Source organism: Typopeltis vanoorti, chromosome 10 (genome assembly GCF_054136105.1).
Source record: "Typopeltis vanoorti isolate ZY-2024b chromosome 10, IOZ_Tvanoo_1.0, whole genome shotgun sequence".
Classification (NCBI taxonomy): domain Eukaryota; kingdom Metazoa; phylum Arthropoda; class Arachnida; order Uropygi; family Thelyphonidae; genus Typopeltis; species Typopeltis vanoorti.
In genome coordinates this window covers 4851848-4873043 of record NC_143558.1, presented here as the reverse complement: position 1 = coordinate 4873043, position 21196 = coordinate 4851848, and the positions used below count along the sequence as shown (strand labels likewise).

Genomic DNA, 21196 nt, shown 5'->3' with positions numbered 1-21196 from the left:
AACCAATAAGAATACAATTTGGTCGACTAAATCCCAAATTGCCAGCCCATCCTCGTTCGTTCAGCATCTAAGTAGATACCCAACAGGGTGCACCAGGAGAAGGTGAGGATTGGACATTAGGTCAGAAGCCCTGGTCGGTTCTCCACATTCCATTAAAGGCTATGTGAAGGTCTCCTCTCAGTTATACAGCTTTGACCCTTAAGCACCCCCTTCATTGAGATAAAGATCGAAACCGGTCTGGGTAGTGACCTCCCACCATAATGTATAACAACATACATCTCCTAGGAGATGGGTTTTACATTATGGGAAATACTAAGAATAGCGATCAGAACTTACCCTACCTTTACTACGAGTTGCCCTAGTTTGTACTACGTACTTTGGACTACATGCTTTAGCTTACACTAGTAGTCGCCGATATTTTTATAGTTTACTATATTCGGCATGAAACTCTTTGAATCCGATCTTTGAGTTTCTTATTCATTTTTGAAACAATGTGGGATTTAATATTCCCTTAATTTAAATAACGGATTATATTAAGTTATCCTTTGTATCACAATTTAATTTTCCAAGTTTCTTTTTCACTATGGCCAACAAATTTCTATTGGGTTAATGTCAGAGAGTTACCTGAAGCAACACGATGTTGTAATTTTTGAGGAACTCTAACTTTTTTTGAAGTGGCATGGAGCAAGATTCTGTTGGAAGATGAATTCATCTTTCTGGATCTGTGTAACCACACCGATTTGCTTGCTTTGCTTGGACAAAGTAATGGTTCTAATCTGAGAATATGACCTTCTTCTACTTCTTTACAGTCTAATCTTTGTACTATTTTTCCCACTGGAGCCTCTTTTCCTGCACAGTCTTCGTCAACAGTTGTTTCCTTTTTGGTCTGTGGGTAGCCGTTCCTGCTTCCTTCAACAGACATGTCAAAAACATTAATCCCACCAGCTGTCAAGTCTCTAAGTCTACAGCAGACAATCTTGGATTCATTTTGCTTTTCCTAACTAGTAAACGATCTTGAGAAAGTAGTTTTCCCTTTTCTTCCCACATTTTCCTTTTCTGTCAGGAAAAAATGTACCTGTCTCCCTAAACCTCTTTAAATTCGCATTAACAGTACCCATTTCCTTTTCTGTCAGGAAAAAATGTACCTGTCTCCCTAAACCTCTTTAAATTCGCATTAACAGTACCCAAACCAACACCACGTTCACTGGCAATTTGAATTTTGAGTCATGGATGTGTGCTGAGAAAGAGTACATGGTTTTGAATGCTTTCTTGGAGATGTACCACTTTATAGCCACACAAAATAAATAAAACACTATGAATTTCAGCTTTTTACACTATTAAAAAAAACACACAACACTATTAATAAAAATTGTAGAGTGTTAAAATAGCAAACTAAAACTAAAACTGAAAATAGTAAACCAAAACCAAATTTATCGTGAACTGAAACAAAAACCATGCTAAAACCAAAAACTTGGTGACATTCGGCTTGTTCAGATTGTTTTGTACTGTACAAGTTGTGGCTAGCTGACCACTCACTATCCACCATCATGAGAAAACTGCCTAATACGCTGAAAACCAAGACTTGGTACAACCATTTCAGGAAGAACACCACATCATGCTAAAATGTACCTCTCCAACTGTACCCTTTAAAGGTGTATGATGCATGGAGGACTTATCAGATAATGGCCTCTCAAATCCCCACTTCTAAGTTGGATAGCACAAGCTATTATTGGGGAATTAGGCCTCTTCTAGTCTTACATGTGGGATCATAATATGCAGTACTATTTTCAGTGCAATGTTAGACATATAAAAATAAATAAAGGTCTCTAATATGTGGGGTGGTGTCACACTGGAGAATGAAATTCATCTCTCATGTAAAGACACCCATTAATGCAAAGATGGGATTCAAACCTACAGTTACTTGGTTGAAGAGAAGATAAACTAACCATTTAGCCAATCAGGTCAGTGTGAATAAAAATAGATAACTTACTATATAAAAGAAGGAAATAATTATTATAATTGAACATGAATATTTCTGTTGTTTAGCAAATTGTCATTTAATGTCTGGTATTGAGACTACATGTATCTAAACATAAAACAGGTTTATTAAAATAAACAATGTCATTGGACTTACATTATAAGGGGTACAAAACTTATATCAAAAATACTTAACATGTTGGAACAATGCTAGTTGTTGTGGTCATGTTGTGTGACATGACATGCCATATCCCAGGTCTGTGGTTGTTAGATTTTTGATGAAAGCAGACCAAACTTGGTGTAGGATTAAACTTTACTTTTTATTATAGTGTGTAGAGATAAGGAGCATTTGTGTTTCTTGTCAAACTACTTAGTGGCCTGTTTGTTGTGTGGAAGGTCAATCCTAATTTGTGCTGTTTTATTTTCTAAATGTCTTTTAGATGTTCAAGCTAGTGTATCTCTCCAGACTATCCCTTCTGACTTACATAGCAAATGCCACAAGAACAGTGAATTTTGTAAACTCCTGGTTTTTTCATGGAAGGAGATGGAGGTTTTCATGGTTGTAAGAACCTCCAGATCTCATATATTGGCAAAAAAATAAGCCATTGCATCTTTGTTTTTCTAACATTCTTGGTGTAAGGTAATGTAACTGCTTTTTTAAAATCTTGTTTATTTAAATGAGCTGTCAAAGGTGTATCAAGAAATTTGCTAATTGTCTTCAGTTTGTACCCATTGAGGATGAAAGCATGCCTCAATAGCATAGTTCTTCTGTCCTTTTTTCTGACATACTGAAAACGTTGTAGGCTCTATCTTGTAATGTTTTAATCATGCCTCACTTGTGTAATGGATGGTGGTATGAAGAGACATGTAAAAATCTTCTGGTTGCAGTCAGTTTTCATTATACTTATATATATATATCTGATCCACACACAAAGGTCACAAGACCTACAGCAAATAGCCATCTGTGGTCATGAGGATAAGAAAGGAGGAAATCTGTTTACTTTTTTTTTTTTTTTGAACAGCTGAAGGTTGTATTCTTTAGGGAAGACTATTCAAGAACAGAAGTAGATGGAATGAGAGAGGAAATAGTGAAGTTGGTTCGGTAAGTGTCAAGATGGAAAAGACTGTAAAAGGGTATTAGTTAGTAGTTCCTGTTCTAATAATTTTAAAGGAAAGTGGAGGAATAATAGTGGCCAATCCAGCAAAGCACTGGATTGTCCATGAACATATCTGTTGAAGAGACACAAAGCAAAAACTGAACATCTGTGAGGGGGGGGGAATTGAAGTGCATATGTGAGAGAGGAGATCATTAATTAACCGGATTGCCCTTTTCTAGATAGAATCGAGCAATCTTAGAGAGGATTTTGGTTGGGCAGATTTGGGATTTATATAGAGTTAGCAGCTGTGAAGGTGTAACGTAGTATCTTGTGCAAAAAAAAGTACACAAGTTTTAGGTGGCTGCAAAAGCTATGGTTGAAATGCGTGTGCCAAGAAAGGTACACACATTTGTCTTTACCTTCCCTGATTGTGTTTGAATATCTAGGTGTCATTAAAAGTAAGGGGGAATCAGATAAAAGAAAAAGAAGAAGAGAAATCAGACAAGACTGAGTTTTGGGCGCTGAAGTCTACAAAATTGTCCTTGCCCCACTGAGATATAGCTAGGAGATCAGTCAGCAGTTTTTAAGGATTTTAATACTTGAGCTCAACAAGGTTTGTCAAATGAAAAGGAGAAATGGAATGTACTACTATCAGCAAAACTATGGATAGGATTGGAAGTCAGTAAAAGCAGGTAATTTATGTACAAGAGGAAGAGAATGAGTAAAAGAATGGAACCCTGGAGTGCTCCTGCATTGGTAAGAAAATCTGAAGAGTGGAAACTATCCACCATGACATGTAGTGAGTGATCAGTGAGAAAGTTGGTGATCCAATTGAAGAGTGTGGAAGGAATACTGAAAAGATAATTTTTTTTTCTTCATTTACTTCACAAAGGATGCAGAGAACAGTAATTTTTTTTTTTTTTTTGTGATCTTCCAGTTCAATAGTGAATTTTATGTATGGGTCCAATTGAAGAGTGTGGAAGGAATACTGAAAAGATAATTTTTTTTTCTTCATTTACTTCACAAAGGATGCAGAGAACAGTAATTTTTTTTTTTTTTGTGATCTTCCAGTTCAATAGTGAATTTTATGTATGGGTGCAAGCAGTTCAGATAATCTTTAAATTAAGTCGTCAGTTGTTCCCAACCAAACAACAAAAATGTTATCAATATAGCGCAACCAAAGACAAATTCTTCATGCATCTCAAATCATGGAACACTGAAGAAAACACATCTTGTTTCCATCCAAGACACTTCAATAACTTCACTTTCTACATGAAAGTAGCAACCAGCTCCATTAAATAAACTACTAAATCTATATCAATCATATCATCACTTTAGAATGAATTAACTTTTTTATATGAAAGTCTCAATATCCTTTTTAAACCTTATCAACAGTTTCATATGCTTCAGAACAAACTCTGCCTTCTATATGAAAGCATCTGAAGAAATAACTAAAATCATATCAACTTTTACAAATCACTTGTCTGACTGAGAATCCTAAATAAAACAAACTTTACTTGACCCATTTCTATATAAACTGGAGAGCAATAAAGTTCATTTCAGCTTTAACTGAAGTAAATTCTATATGGATTAATGACTATAATAAACTTCACTATTATCTCTTTATACAAGGATATCCTCTCTCAGTCTTCCATTGTAACTTTTCTTCTGATTTCTGTCCAGTCTTTATATACTAAGACAAAGAAACTCCACAGTTTTTTCTGATGTGTTTCTTTCTACTCCTCAAATAGCCAAACACTTGTAACATTCAAAAAAAAAAATGACAAGATGTTGGAGATGGTCAGTAGAGGTGACTGACCAAAATAGTTTTTGAACTCTGGAATGCTGAATATGAGGAAAGATTGAGAGGATGCAAATTGCAGAGTCTAGTGGATAAGAAGAGGAAGGATGATATTACTATTATTATGGGCGACTCCAGGGAGTCCTTAGACTCATCGAGGGAGGCCCTAAACATCATGTCCACACAACTATGCAATTACATTCTCACAGTATCTATCATACCTTGCCTTGAACTCACTCACCGTCATAGCACTTACAACAGACTCTGGCAGCTTATTCCACTCATTTACTCTAAAAGTAAAGAACCCAGCTCTAACACCCCTGCTAACCACACTCTTGCCTAGCTTCCATAGGTGTCCCCTAGTTCTCCCACCACCAGTCCTGATCTCAAAAATATCCTCTGAATTAATCCCATAGAAACCCTTTAGCAATTTGAATGTCTCAATCATATCTCCCCTTTTCTGCCTATCAACTAATTTCTGCAACCCACAAATCTTCAACCTGTTCTCATATGGTTCATTCCATAGACCCACTATCATCTTAGTCACTCGCCTCGGAATCCTCTCCACCTCCTCACCATCGAGAAGGAACCTGGGTGACCAAATCTGGGCACAGTAGTCAAGATGAGGTCTTATCAAGGCTCGGTACAGAGGTACAATAACTTGCTTGTCTCTGCTCATCAAGGTATTTTTCAACCAAGTGAGTTGATGAACTGATTTAGCTACTTTTGCAATGTGCCCCCTAAACTTCATCTTCCTATCCGCCAAGACTCCCAAGTCCCTGGCCTCATCAATCTCCTGGAGTACAGTTCCATCAATATGGTATACTGCTGCTAATCTTTTCACCCCAAAATGCATAATCTAACATTTTATCACATTAAATTGACATCCATTCTCCTGAACCCAGAACTCTAATCTATCCAAGTCATCCTGCAAGATTTTGACTATTCACTATAGCCCTACCCAACTTTGCATCATCAGCGAACAAATGAACTGTTCCTCTTAGGTCCTTCCCTATATTGTTAATGAACAAATTAAACAGCAGTGGTCCAAGAACAGAACCCTGCAGCACACCACTAGTCACAGGCTGTCTTTTGTACTCTACTCCTGAATAAACTACTCTTTGATATCTCTCCATCAACCACCCACCTATCCATCTCACCAACCCTATATCCATTCCCATATGTTGTAGTTTACGGATTAGAATTCCATGTGGTATCCTGTCAAATGCCTTTGCCAGGTCCAGCAGTATCACTGTAAACCCTTATCCAGTTCAGCCGTCACCTTGTTATAAAACTTGAGCAAGTTACTGAGGCATGATTTACCCTTCACAAAGCCATGCTATCCCCCACACAGTATCTCATTTTCATCAATCCATTCCTATATTTTTCCCTTGACTACTTTCTCCAAGACCTTGACAACGACTCCTGATATGCTGATCGGTCGGTAATTTGCAACCGTAGTCTTGGATCCTCCTTTATGCAGTGGAACTATTTTCCCCTCTTTCCACACCTTCGGGACTAAACCAGACCCGAGACTCAGATTAAACAACATGGTCAAGGGCACTGATAATTCTTTAGCCGCTTCACGCAAGACCCGTGCCAGTATACCATCTAATCCCACAGATGTATTCGCATTAAGGTTCTGTAATAGACTATTCACCTCCACTTCATTCATCACAATTCCCGTGTAAACTAATGGTTCCTTCATTTTTTCAATGTCACCACCTGGATGATATACTTTTGCAAAGTGCTCGTTCAGTAACTCCACTATATTATCGTGACCTCCTTACCATCGTCATTCCTTAAAATCATTTTGCCGTGTACAGTTTTTTTCTTGCTTGCAGCATATTGAAAGAATTGTTTGGGATTCTCTTTAGCTTGCATAGCTAGTTTCCTTTCATAATCACTATTGCTTTTTTTTTTTTTTACCACACTCGTTACCCTTCTGGCCTGCACTTTATACCAATCATGTGCCTGCAGCTCACCTTTTTCTTTAAATCCCTCCACCAATGATGGAAATATACAAGTTAGTAAAGGGCTACTATAGGATTAATGTTGAAGAGGATTTTCATAAAATGATGGAAGAACAGGAGGTCATCCCTGAAGCTCTATAAGGAGGGTGTGAGCAAGAGAGAGAGTGAGAAGGTTTTTTGCATGGATAGTTGTGAATGACTGGTATGCGTTGCCTGAGAGTGGGTGTCTGCAGAGAATTTGATTTATAAGGTGCAGTGTGAGGAACTGTGTGTATAACAAAAGGGCACTCCTAGATGAGTCTGTGACTCCATAGAGTCTTAGGATAATAACTATTTTTCTTCACAGCGCAGGAAAGTTTATTTAACCACAATTTCACAATGAAATCACCAAAATTTAAAACATTTCTTTGTTTCATAGTTTATGCACTGAGATGAGTTCATTTAATTATTTTAACAACATGAATACAGAGGTAGCTTTTGCTTCCATCATAATTGACAATATATTTTGTAAATGTTTGTTTAGATATGAACATTATAAAACTTTTAAAGATCTCATACAAAATCACACTTTACCTCTAACAACTAAATAAATTTATTTCACTTCTAAGCAAGACTTCATTAATAAGAAAAAAAATAAAATAACACCTCAAACATCTTGCTCGTAGCATTCAAAAACAAAACAAATGTTTAACAAACAGCTTTACAAATACTATAGTATTATTTTTTTTTTTGAGCTTTCAATTCGTTTATTTTTTGAATCTGAATTTTAATACAGATATCCTACAACAGCAACAGCTAGCATTCTTCCAATGTGTGTGCATATCAATTAATACAACAGTTTTTTTTAATACAACATATAAATAAAGTAACATGTACTAGTTTTGAAGTTCTGGTAACATCTGCTAAGTGTAATTACTTTTTTTTAGTCTTTTTTAAATCAGTTTTGTACACGAGATGATGTAAGTCATCTCATATACAAAACGTACATTACAAAACTTTTCAGATTATACTGTTTATTTTAAAAACCTGTTTTATGTTTAGAAGCATGTGGTCTCAATACTAGAAATTAAATGAAAATTATAATTTCCTTCCTTCCCTTGTATATATATATATATATATATATATATAAAAAAACATCAGTATGAACTGAATTGGAATACATGTGCAAGCATGTATAACAAACAAACTTCAACAATGACAATTTTAACATGTTCGTATTAGGCTGTCTCATGTCTTATTTCATACTAGTAGCATAAAACACATTCTGGAATTAATGTGCTAATAGAGCAATGATAATGAAATGAGCATTATTAAGGAACACAAACCTCCTACAACAGGAAAAAATACATTCCATCAGATTTATGAAGATTTGGTCATTTTGCAGCTCTCTTTATATCTTTCCATGAGAATCTGCTCTTGTGCAGGACTTTATGTGAAATGAATAAACCATGTACACAGCAATTTTTGGTGATGAAATTCACAGTTCTGGCAAATGCTATACAGAGCATCAATGTGTTGCAGGAAATTTCTATTTCAAGAGTGAGTCAAATGTGAAACGACTGCATATCCAGGAGCAAAAATTCACAAGTTCTTTGAATGTTAGATGAATTACTGCATAATAATAATAACAATGCAACTAAATACTTTTAATACTTACTTTTCTTAGGGCTTCAATAAAATGAACTACTTCAAATGCATATTTCTAAAAAATAAATTAAATAAATAAAAAAAAAAACACTTTGAAATGTTATATTATACTTTAATGTACAACATTTAGTAAAATATTTTCTTCATAATTATAATCTCAAAATGAGAGACAGAATAACTTGGAAGTACTCGTGAATGCTTCCAGGTTGTGGAGAAAAAAATTCACACTTAATATCAAATTTTAAGAATTCATTTTCATTATAAAATAACTATACAAACAATTATTATTACTGCGCAGGAACCTCCATGGAGTCCAAAGCCTCATCATGGGATACCTAAACTATCTACACAGTATCTGTCATATCTTTCCTTGAACACACTGACCAGCAGACAATGACTACTTATTCCACTCACAAAGTGAAAAATCTAGTCCTCATACTTACTTTTGCTAACTGCACACTTACTCAATTTCGAGGGATGACCACTTGTTCAGTCTCCACTAGACAAATTTTGAAATATTTCCTCTGGATTAATCTTATAAAACCATTTTAGTGACTTAAATGTTACTATGATATCCTGTCTTTTGTAACTCACAAATCCTGAAGCTGTTGTCATAGGAAGTGTTGTATAGACTATCTTGACTACCTGCTTCTGAATCCAGTTCACCACATCCACCCTCCCAAGAAATCCAGGTGACCAGACCTGAGCTCAGTACTTCAGATGTTATAGTATCACAACTTTATAAAGAGAAATCATAACTTGCTTATCTCTGCTTGTTAGGATGTTCTTCAATCACTGAGTAATCCTATAAGCTATGTTGTCCACCTTTGCAATATGTCTACTGAACTTTGCCTCCATATTCATCAAATCTCTAGTTTCATTAATTTCCTGATTACAGTACCATTAATGTGGAAAACACAGCTTATAAAATAACTATAAACATAACTTTCCACTTTTCCACATTAAAATGGCATCCATTATCTTTTCCTCATACTATCAGCCTATTTAATTCATCCTAAAGTTCTCTAAAATCACCTTAACTATTACACCACTCAATTTTGTTTCATCAAGCAAACAACTGAATATTTCTGTTCATTTCCTATGTCATTTATGTATACGAAATGAGTGCAGTGGGCAAATCATAGACCTTGCAGTAGATCACCAGTTACCTGCCTTCTCCTGGATTCTGCTCCTTCATGTATACATACTCCTCTTTGGTGTTGGTATCTATCCATCAGCCACTCATATCCATATTACAACCTTCATATTCATCTCAATTTGCATAACAGAGTTCCATGGAGTATGCTGTCAAACATTAGTCTTTGCATAATCCAGCAGAATCATCATGTAGTCATTCTTTTTCATACAATGAAAAAAAAAAGTAGTAATAAACATTCATGAAAAACAATAATTTTTGTACTGAAATTAACAGTACATTATCAGCACGTAGAAACAAGAAATTCAAAGAAGAGGAATACAAGATAAACACAACAATCAGTTTACCAATTAGAACGGATGCCGTGTGCAAGAGAAATAATACCCTCCAAACTTTTCGGAAAGACACAATTAATTCTGATTCAGGTTAGGTTAGTGTAAAAGTGATTCACAACTTTCTTTGAAAAAGGAGTTTATATTTGAAACTGCTTCTATTGAGAAGACGAGTTCCATCCCAATTACTGTGTTCAGTATCAATACTATGCTCTTCAGAGTAGGCTCTTTTATGATGCGGAGGACATTGACTTGTAGAAGTAAGGATGTTATGGTTCCTTTGTATAAGGCTTTGATCAGGCCACATATGGATTACTGTGCACAGATCTGGTCACCTGGTTTTCAAAAAGATGAAATTGCGTTGGAAAAAGTTCAGAGGCGATTGACTAAGGTGGTTTCTGGTCTCTGGAATGTAGAGTATGAAGACAGATTGACAAAATGCAATTTGAAGAAATTGGTGGATAGAAGGAGGAGGGGGGATATGATTGAGACATATAAGCTGTTGAGTGGTTATTACCAGATTAACGTCGGGGAGGTTTTGCACAGAATGGGTGAGGATAGCAGGAGAACAAGAGGTCATTCCTGGAAGCTGTATAAGGAGGGTGTGAGCAAGGGAGTGAGGAGCAGGTTTTTTGCATGGAGAGTGGTGAGTGATTGGAATGCTTTGCCCGAGAGTGTGGTGTGTGCAGAGACAGTGAATATATTTAAGGCACAGTATGATAAACTGTGTGTATAACAGTGGACCTCCCACAATGAGTCTTTGACTCCATGGAGGTTTTTATAATAATAATAATAATAATAATAATAATAATTTTTAAAAAATTAACATTAATTCTTTAACTAATCACCAGCTAAAGACAAAAGGCAAAAGTTCATCTTTTGTAAGAAGAAAGATATGGGAAATTTTGTTGATGGAAAATATGTGAGATTAAGGTGAAACTTTCTCAAAATTCTACCATTCAGAGAAATATATGGGATAGGAATCTAGCAAATTACTGGATATTGTTCTATGTGTTTCAAAACATAGAAATCAGTCTGTATGAATGTTTTTCTTATGAAAAACATTCATACAGACTGATGAATGTTTATTGAATCATTATGTCATAAACAAAAATGTATGTACTGGAAAACATTTCTACTTATAAATGGATAATAACATTTCTGAGTATCTGCTGACTGATGCTGAGGCCAGTGTGCTAACTAAAAATCATCATATCAGTTATACTACCTGAATCCATTCCATATGTTGATTTTTTGCATAATATCAAAGACAATGTTTCTGGTCTTTCAAGTAAAGGTGCTAACAAACTAAGTTTTGAAGTTGCAGCATCATTCTTTAGAAGCCAATTACCTGCATAATTTATCTACTACAGAATTCCATGTGCTGCCTTCATTAAAATAAGAGAGTCGTATATTTATTTCAAAAGCAGATAAAGGAAAAGCTGTAGTTGTAATGGATAAAGCCAATTATGAGATGATGATGATAGACTGCCTTTTACAGGATATCTCCACCTATCAAGAAATTAGTTATAATCCCCAAAACATAGATTAAACAATTAAATAAGCTTCTTGAAGACATTGTTAGCTGGGATGAACATACTTTGAAGCAGTTATGCACACAATTTGGAAGAACTTGTTTATGTGGTCTTCAAAAAAATTACAAAGATGGTTGCTCTAATAAGACTTATTGTGCACTTAAATAAAAAGAGCCAACAGGCTTCATTTCGGCGATATAAACATTATTTAAATTAAGGGGATATTAGATCCCACATTGTTTTAAAACCGAATAAGAAATTCAAAGATTTGGAATCAGAGAGTTTCATGCCGAATATAGTATTCGCCGATACTTTTATAGTTTTTTATACTATATGCGGCATGAAACTCTGATTCCAAATCTTTGAGTTTCTTATTCAGTTTTAAAACAATGTGGGATCTAATATCCCCTTAATTTAAATAACTTATTGTGAATTCTACTAATTCTCCCACATAGACAACTGCAAAGTTTCTTTCACATCTATTAACTGTCCATACTGGACAATTCAGATCATTCATCAAGAATTCCACACATTTTCTTGAAAAAAAGGATATAGAAATGCAAGAATCAGATATTTTAGTTACTTTTGACATTTTTTCTCTATTTACCAACAAGCTGTTGTCTGACACTATTAGTTTTCTATATGATGATTTCTCTCCTGATGGTGTGAAGATTTTTGAATGTGTTATAAAAACAGGATATTTTAGCTTAAAAAACAAGATCTATAAACAGATTGGAGACACAGCTTTTGAATACCCTCTGCCAAAGGTGGAGCTAATAATAATTAGCTCCACCTTTGGCTAATTATTATTTGAATCATTTGAAAGACTCTTTGTTTTCATCCCCAACCCTCTTTCTGGTTTCACTGCACTGATGATGATTTTGCTGTCTGGCCTCATCCTGTAAACAAATTTACCAACTTCCTATGTCAGATCAATAGCCTTCAACCATGTATTCAATTTGCCATGGAAAAAGAAAGTGCTGCCAGTTTTGGACATCCTTCTTACTTGCACAGCCTCCGGTACTTTATCAACCAGCATTCATCAGAAACCTACCTTTACTGGGAGATATATACATCAAGTCTGCTCATCACACCACCCAAAAAATTATTGTCAAGTCATTAATTGAGGGAGCGCATAATCTTCTCCTTCAGGCGAACAACAAGAACTTCTCACTTTCAAAACCTTAACAGAATGAAATGGTTACAACCTCATCAAATATAATGATAACTGACTCCAACATTCCAAATTCTAAAGATTCCTTGCTACACCACAGGGTTCCAATCCCATATCTGAACATACTGGTAGACTTTTGAAGAAGCTTCACCTTAATCCCATATATTTTCCTATCAACAAAATGTCTCATCTCTTATCATCACAAAAGACTGTCATCACTATCTTTACTGGTGTTTGCCATATCCATTGTGAATATAATTTGACACACTTTAGGCAAACAGTCTATTCTGTAGTAAAAAGAATAAATGAACATCGACACTACGTTGAATAACTGAAACCTCAAAAGTCTGGTTTGGCACAGCATATATTGATACTAAGCACATTATTATCCCAAGATCCCCATGGAGTCAAAAACTCACTGTGGGAGGACACATTATCAGTCAATGCATTATACACAACTTTCCATGCAAAAAACTTGCTGCTTCTCACTCCCTAGTTCACACACACACACACACTCCTCATATAGCTTCCAGGAATGACCTTTTGTTTTTATTATATTATTATTTGACACCACCACGGAGTCCAAGGGCTCAACGAGGGGGGGCACCTGCTCTACAACTCTGTCTCTACTACTCAATCCACCAACTGACCGCAACTACACCGACGCCATCTACCACCACTAGTATTTTATTTCCACAGACACTCACAAACATCCATGCCCACAGCAGGATTTGAGCTCGCAGCCTTTTGGCTGGAAAGCAGATACGCTAACCACTTGGCCAGCAGACCAGTTTTCTTCCCATTTTATGAAAACCTCTTTAATGTTAATCTTATTACAACCCCTTACCAACTTGTACATCTCTATCACATCATCACTCTTCCTCCTATCCACTAGACTTCAAACTGCATCTTCTCAACCTTTCTTCATACTCAACATTCCAGAGACCAGAAACCACCTTAGTCAATTGCATCTAGACCTTTTCAATATATCTTCATCCTTTTGAATATCAGGTGATCAAATCTGTGCACAGTAGTCTATATGTGGCCCAATCAAGGCCTTATAGAATGGAACCAGAATCTCCTTACTTAGACAAGTCAGTGTCCTCTGCATGATTGTTGCCAAAATTCGCTGTGTTGTCCTCACAATTTTGGCAATGTATCCTTTAAATTTTAGATCCTTATCCACCATCACTCCAATCACTTATTTCCTCCACTGCCAACAATATATCTCCACCAAGAGTAAATTCGACATCCCAGCTTTATTTTCCAAATTTTAATACCTTACATTTTATGACATTGAATAGGCATCTCCGCTTCTGCACCCATTCATTTAATCGATTCAGATCTTCTTATAAGGCAACAACATCTCCTCTACTCCTCATACTTTGTCCCAACTTTGCATCATCTGCAAGCAACTGAATATCCCCATCCAAATCTTCCCCAATATCATTAACATACAGGTTAAACAGCAATGGCTCAAAAACAGATCCCTGAGGCACATCACTAGTGACTTTCCTCTTCTGGGATATTGCTCCCCCATATACAATTTTCTCATACCTATCAGACAGCCAATCTCCAATCCAATGCACTAGTTTAATGTTCAACCCCATCCACTCTAGTTTGAATATTAACTTATCATGTGATAATCTATCACAAGTCTTTGCAAAATCAAAGTATACGAATGTATATCCATCTCCCTTGTCCATATGCAACTGTCACTTTATTGTACTAAGTAAGTAGATTAAGTTAAGGGGATAATAAATCCCTCATTATTTCAAAGCCGAATAAGAAACTCGAAGATCGAAATCTAAGAGTTTCATGCCAAAGAACTTTCGGCGAGTCCAAGCTTAAGTCAACACCTGTTAGTACAACACTAGGGCAACTTGGAACAAAGATGGAGCAAGTTTCGATCACTGTCTTTAATATTTTCTCATAATGTAAAATGCAGCTCCTAGGAGATGTATTACTGTTTTAAATTTTTTTTTTATTTCATATCCAAACATAAGTAGTACAGTAGTAAGTAAGTGGTACAACATGATTTACAACAAATTAGGATATATTACAATGAGATTAGCTTAGATTTGGTAAGTGAATTATACAGGGAATAATAATTAAATATGAAAAAAAGGAAACTATACATAACTTATATACAATAAACATGGTCAGATGTTCCTCCAGTATCTTGCACAATCAACTGCTCTTTCTGTGCAGGATATAAGGTCCTCTTTTGCACAAAGCAATGGAAGAAAGGGACAAGAAAGAAGGTGTTCCATGGACTGGGTTGTCCCACACTCACAATTGTCTGAGCATGTGAGGTAGCCCCATTTGATGAGGTTTTGTTTGCAGCGTCCTGTCGTCCGGAGTCTGTTTAGGCTTTTCCAAGTATTCCAGTCCAAGTGGGCACCACGTGGAAGATGTTCCGCTGTTGGAATACCAGTATTATTTTCAGGATATAGTGCAAGCCATTGTTGAAGTCTTGTCTTGTCTCTGGGAGGTTTTTAGGTGGTTCAACAGTTGTCAGGAAGCTATGTCAGGATCTTAGTCTTTGGGGTACTGAGGTCTGGCCGAACAGTGGGCGGCATTCATCATTCATTTGTCTGCTTCTTTCATCAGCTGAGAATGCATTCAAATTGAAGGGGGGTGCAATACCAGCCAAAGTATACAGGTCTTTTAGTGGTGCTGGTTTCAGGCATCCTGTAATTAAGTGGCACCTTTCATTCAATGCTGGGTCAAGTTTTTCAGCATGGCAGGATCTGGACCATACTGGGCAAGCATATTCAGCAGAAGAATAGCAAAGGGCCAAGGCAGATCTCGGTGTGCTAGGGTCTGCACCCCATTTGGAGGAAGTGAGCTTTCTTAGTATGTTATTTCTTGCATTCACTTTGCCTTTGTTTTTTCTATGTGGGTTTTGTATGAGAGGGTGCAATCAAAGTCACACTGAGGTAGATTGGTTTCCAGGAATGTTCTATATTAGAGCCTCCCCAAGAAATCTGTAGCTTCCTGTTGGCTTCCTTAATGTTAAGGTAGAAAAGGCCAGTCTGGGTTTTCAAGGGGCTTGGTTTTAGTTGATTGCTGGTATAGTATGTTGTTAGACTATTTAAGGCAAGTGATAGAGTAGCTTCAATGAACTTGAAATTTTTTGACTGAGTAGTTATGGCAAGGTCATCAGCGTAGAAAAAATTTCTAGTTCCTGAAAAGATGGGGAGATCATTGACATAGATGTTGAAAAGTAATGGTGATAACACACTTCCTTCGGGGAGGCAATTTTTTTGGTGGTGCCAGCAGCTCTTCCAGCCCCCAAGGTCCACGTAAAAGCATCTGTTTTCCAAGAGTGATTGGATCAGGAGGACAAGGTGACAGTCTCTAGTTATTCTGTATATTTTATTTCTGAGTGTGAGATGGTTTACGGTATCATATGCTGCAGTTAGGTCTACAAAGACTACTCCTGTGGCTAGTTTTTGCTCATAACATTATGAAGGAAGGTCACTACCCAGACCAGTTTCAACATTATTAATATCAAACGACATATGCTTTTCTTGACCACAGAAGCTATGTGAATTGACTATTTGGGAAATGTTAATCAAGTATCTCAAAAAAAATTATCTTAATACCAACTAGTTTCACCAACTAAAGCTGTTGGCATCTTCAGGGTACAGGACTGATGATAGGAACTAAAGCTAACAAAGCATGTTACAGACTAGCCATTAACAGATTCTAATTATAAATTACTAAACAACACTGAACGTGAGCAATACAAGTGTGGCACGTACATGATTTCACTTGTTGTTGTTTAGGAACGTTTTATAGTTGGTACTAAAGTTCATGTCTTGTGTGTTTAGAGATCTAATTAGGGTCTTCCAGATCTCAGATAAAATTAAACCTTGATTCCTATTAAGATTTTCTACAGAATGGGTGACTGTTGTGGCTTCTTTAAAAATACGAGTGCGGTAATCCTCTTCTATGTAAGGAGTACAGCTTTTATCCCACTCAATGACATGGTTGGTTGTGGAGAAATGGGAAGATAAGCCTGATATATGTTGTCTGTTGTTTTTGACATATCCGATGTGTTCTCTCTGTCTTATCTCAAGGCTTCTTGAAGTTTGGCCGATGTAACTTAAACCGCTCGAGCATGGGATATTGTAAACTCCAGCATATTTAAAGAAAGGATGGAAGTCTTTTGGAGATCTTAAGAGTTGTCGAATTCTATCTTTAGGTTTAAAGGTCACTCTTATTTTATGTGGTTTGAGGAATTTAGCAACCTTGTTAGAGGCCGTCCCCACGTATGGAATGACGATTGTGGTAATATATAAAGTGTCTTCTTTGTCTTTGTGGTGGATCAGAGAACATAATCTTGTTAACAAGTTTCTGGGGGTAACCATTCAAGATGAGGATGTTGGATATCAGTGTCAATTCGTCTTGGAGATCTTTTTGATCTGTTGTAATCCGGACAGCTCTCTTCTTTAGCACATGTACAATGCTGAGTTTTTGAGAAATGTGGTGGGAGGAGCTGAAGTGTAAATAACATCCTGTATTCGTGGGTTTTCTATAAACTGAGAGGATGAAATGACCATTAGCTTGCTTCTTAATTAGGATATCCAGAAATGGTAGTTGTTTTTCTTTTTCAAAGTCCAGAGTGAATTTGATTGAATGGTGAAAGGAGATGATCTGTTGATCTTATTTAGGAATTCAAATAAGTCATCTTTTTTGTGGTTCCACACAATGAAGATGTCATCCACATACCATATTGTGGGTTTGGAGTCTACTTGAGATAAAATTCTACTTTCAAGAACTTCTATGAAAAGATCGACATAAGATGGTGAGAGGGGCTGCCCATTGCCAAGTCCGTCAATATTGATGTTAAATGGTTTTCTTCCATAAAAAATAGTTTGATGTTAGGCAATGACTGAACAGTGAAGCGATATCTCGTGGAAACAAAGTACTTAAAATGTGGATGACTTCTACCACAGAAATGTTTGTAAATAAAGTTAATCAGAAACTATATATCAGAAATTCACAACATTTTGTAGACAAATTAGAAAACATTTCCATCTCCGAAAACGATCTACTGGCCAGCTTAGATGTCCAATCTTTATTTACAAACATCCCTGTGGTAGAAGTCATCAACATTTTAGATACTTTGTTTCCACAAGATATCGCTTCGCTGTTCAGTCGTTGCCTAACATCAAATTATTTTTTATGGAAGAAAACCATTTACCAGCAATTGACTGGCTTGGCAATGGGCAGCCCCCTCTCACCATCTTGTGCCGATCTTTTCATGGAAGATCTTGAAAGTAGAATTTTATCTCAATAGACCCCAAACCCACAATATAGTATGTGGATGACATCTTCAGAGTGTGGAACCACAAAAAAGATGACTTATTTGAATTCCTAAAGAAGATCAACTCCTTTCTCCATTCAATCAAATTCACTCTGAAGTTTGATAAAGAAAAACAACTACCATTTCTGGATATCCTAATTAAGAAGCAATGGTCATTTCAACCTCTCAGTTTATAGAAAACTCAGAATACAGGACGTTATTTACACTTCAGCTTCTACCACCACATTTCTCAAAAACTCAGCATTGTACATGTGCTAAAGAAGAGAGCTGTCCGGATCACAACAGACCAAAAAGATCTCCAAGACGAATTGACACTGATATCCAACAACCTCATCTTGAATGGCTACCCCCAGAGACTTGTTAACAAGATTCTGTTCTCTGATCCACCACAAAGACAACAAGAAGACACTCGATATATTACCACAATCGTCATTCCATACGTGGGGACAGCCTCTAACAAGGTTGCTAAACTCCTCAAACCACATAGAACAAGGGTGACCTTTAAACCTAAAGATAGAATAATTCGACAACTCTTAAGATCTCCAAAAGACTTCCATCCTTTCTTTAAATATGCTGGAGTTTACAATATCCCGTGCTCGTGCGGTTTAAGTTACATCGGCCAAACTTCAAGAAGCCTTGAGATAAGACAGAGAGAACACATCGGATATGTCAAAAACAACAGATAACATATATCGGGCTTATCTTCCCATTTCTCCACAACCAACCATGTCATTGAGTGGGATAAAAGCTGTATTCCTTACATAGAAGAGGATTACCGTGCTCGTATTTTTAAAGAAGACACAACAGTTGCCTGTTCTGTAGAAAATCTTAATAGGAACCAAAACTTTAGTATCAACTATAAAATGTTCCAAAACAACAACAAGTGAAATCACGTAGGTGCCACATGTATATTGCACACGTTCAGTGTTGTTTTGTAATTTATAATTAGAATTCTGTTAATGTCAAGTCTGTAACATGTTTTGTTAGCTTTAGTTCCTATCATCAGTCCTGTACCCAACAGCTTTAGTCAGTTACGAGTTGGTATTAAAATAGTTTTGTCTGAGATACTTGATCAACATTTCCCAAATAATCAATTCACATGGTTTCGACCTTTATTGAGGTCTCATCAGTGAGTAGGTACACCTGGATAATACCAAGGTTTAAGTGAACCGAACTTACATACTTTACTATATGAACTGCCAGAAAGGTGTACCCATATATGATTACTACCATAAAGAGCCAAGAGGCTATTTTTTTCGGCGACGTAAATTAAGTTAAGGGGATAATAAATCCCTCATTATTTCAAAGCCGAATAAGAAACTCGAAGATCAAAATCAAAGAGTTTCATGCCAAAGAACTTTCGCGAGTCCAAGCATAAGTCAACACCTGATAGTACAACTAGGGCAATTTGGAGCAAGTTTCGTTCACTATCCTTAATATTTTCTCATAATGTAAAACGCAGCTCCTAGGAGATGTATTACTGTTTTACATTATGAGGCAAGGTCACTACCCAGACTGGTTTCGACCTTTATTGAGGTCTCATCAATGAGTAGGTAGACCTGGATAATATCAAGGTTTAAGTGAACCAAACGAAAAAAAATAGCCTCTTGGCTCTTTATTGTAGTAATAATATATGGATACACCTTTCTGGCAATTCATATAGTAAAGTATGTAAGTTTGGTTCACTTAAACCTTGCTATTATCCAGGTCTACCTACTCACTGATGAGACCTCAATAAGGTCGAAACCAGTATCTAACCTTCCCTCATAATGTAGTAATACATCTCCTAGGAGCTGCGTTTTACATTATGAGAAAATATTAAGGACAGCGATCAAAACTTGCTCCACCTTTGCTCTGAGTTGCCCTAGTGTTGTACTAACAGGTGTTGACTTACGCTTGGACTCACTGAAAGTTCTTCAGCATAAAACTCTTAGATTTTGATCTTCAAGTTTCTTAATTGGCTTTGAAATAACAAGGGATTTATTATCCCCTTAACTTAATTTACATCACCAAAAAAATAGCCTCTTGGTTCTTTACTGAAGTAAGTAGATTACTAAAATATGACCTCCCATTAGCAAATCCATGCTGTTCATCAAAGACAATACCACTATTGTAAACCCCATTTTGGATCTCACTAGCCTCTCCAACATATTAACCAAATGTGGTTAAAGTATCCTGTATCCTTTGGGATAAAGATTGTCTTCCCCACAGAAGCACTGTTAAATATCAACTGCTTTTCAAAGCAAGCTGTTGAAGCCTTTATACACTAGCCTAATATGAATCAAAATGATTGTTTCTCTCTCCCTCCCCACCCCCCAAAAAAGATCCAGATATTCTCATCTTATGTAAATATAGTTTTTTTTCCTTTTTTTTAATACTATTTCTCTAGCATGTGGCAACAATTTTGACTTGTAAACGGATTGTTGCATTTACCTAGTATTTCTGTTCTTTGAACTACTTGTTTCCACAGATTGACAATGTACTGTTAATTTCAGTACAAAATAACTGCATTTCATTAAAGTTCATTACTGTAGTTATCATGTTTTTTTTTTAATTTGTTTGATTATTATGCAGCAGATACTCAACCATCACTCTATATTAAAAAATTAGTAAATTACTAAGGCATGACTTAACCCTAACAAATCAAGGCTACCCCCCCCCCTCAAAAAAAAAAGTATCATATTCTTTTCCATACAATCCTGAATTCTGTTTATGACCAACTTTTCAGATACCTTGACCATCAATTTGTCTATAATTTGCTACTGCAGTCTTGGCATCCCCTTTATGTAACAGAACTTTTTTTCCCCTGCTTTCTGCTATCCTGGAACTTTATCAGAGCTGAGATTTAATGTAGACAGCCTTATCAGGGCAGTGGACTTTGCACTCATAGAATATCAGCTTACATATTATGAGATAATATTACATAGGTCACTAATGTGCAGGGAACTATAGAACTATTAGTATAATCACTCATGCAGAAAGATTTTAATAATTCTAAATAGGATTGAGGCCAAACTTCAAGCAGAGATGCCTGAGGAACAAGGCAGAACTTTCATAGACTACTCTAAAGCTTTTGACTGTGTTCAGCATGTGAAACTCTAGAGAGCAAGAAGCCATGGTAAGATCAGGTGTTGGATTAAGTGAGTGGCTTTAGGATAGAAAGGAG

At 36.2% G+C, this 21196-nt stretch overlaps 1 protein-coding gene across 4 annotated transcripts in view; it reads right to left on the bottom strand.

The window, feature by feature from the left end:
• The window catches only part of LOC150102142 (uncharacterized), a 385716-nt gene that overhangs the window by 339919 nt on the left and 24601 nt on the right, over positions 1–21196 (bottom strand). For all 4 annotated transcript variants that reach the window (XM_090399664.1, XM_090399665.1, XM_090399668.1 and 1 more), the window contains exon 2: positions 8506–8550. In XM_090399664.1, coding sequence (XP_090255790.1) covers positions 8506–8550 — 45 coding nt within the window. The remainder of the gene's footprint in view (positions 1–8505; positions 8551–21196) is intronic.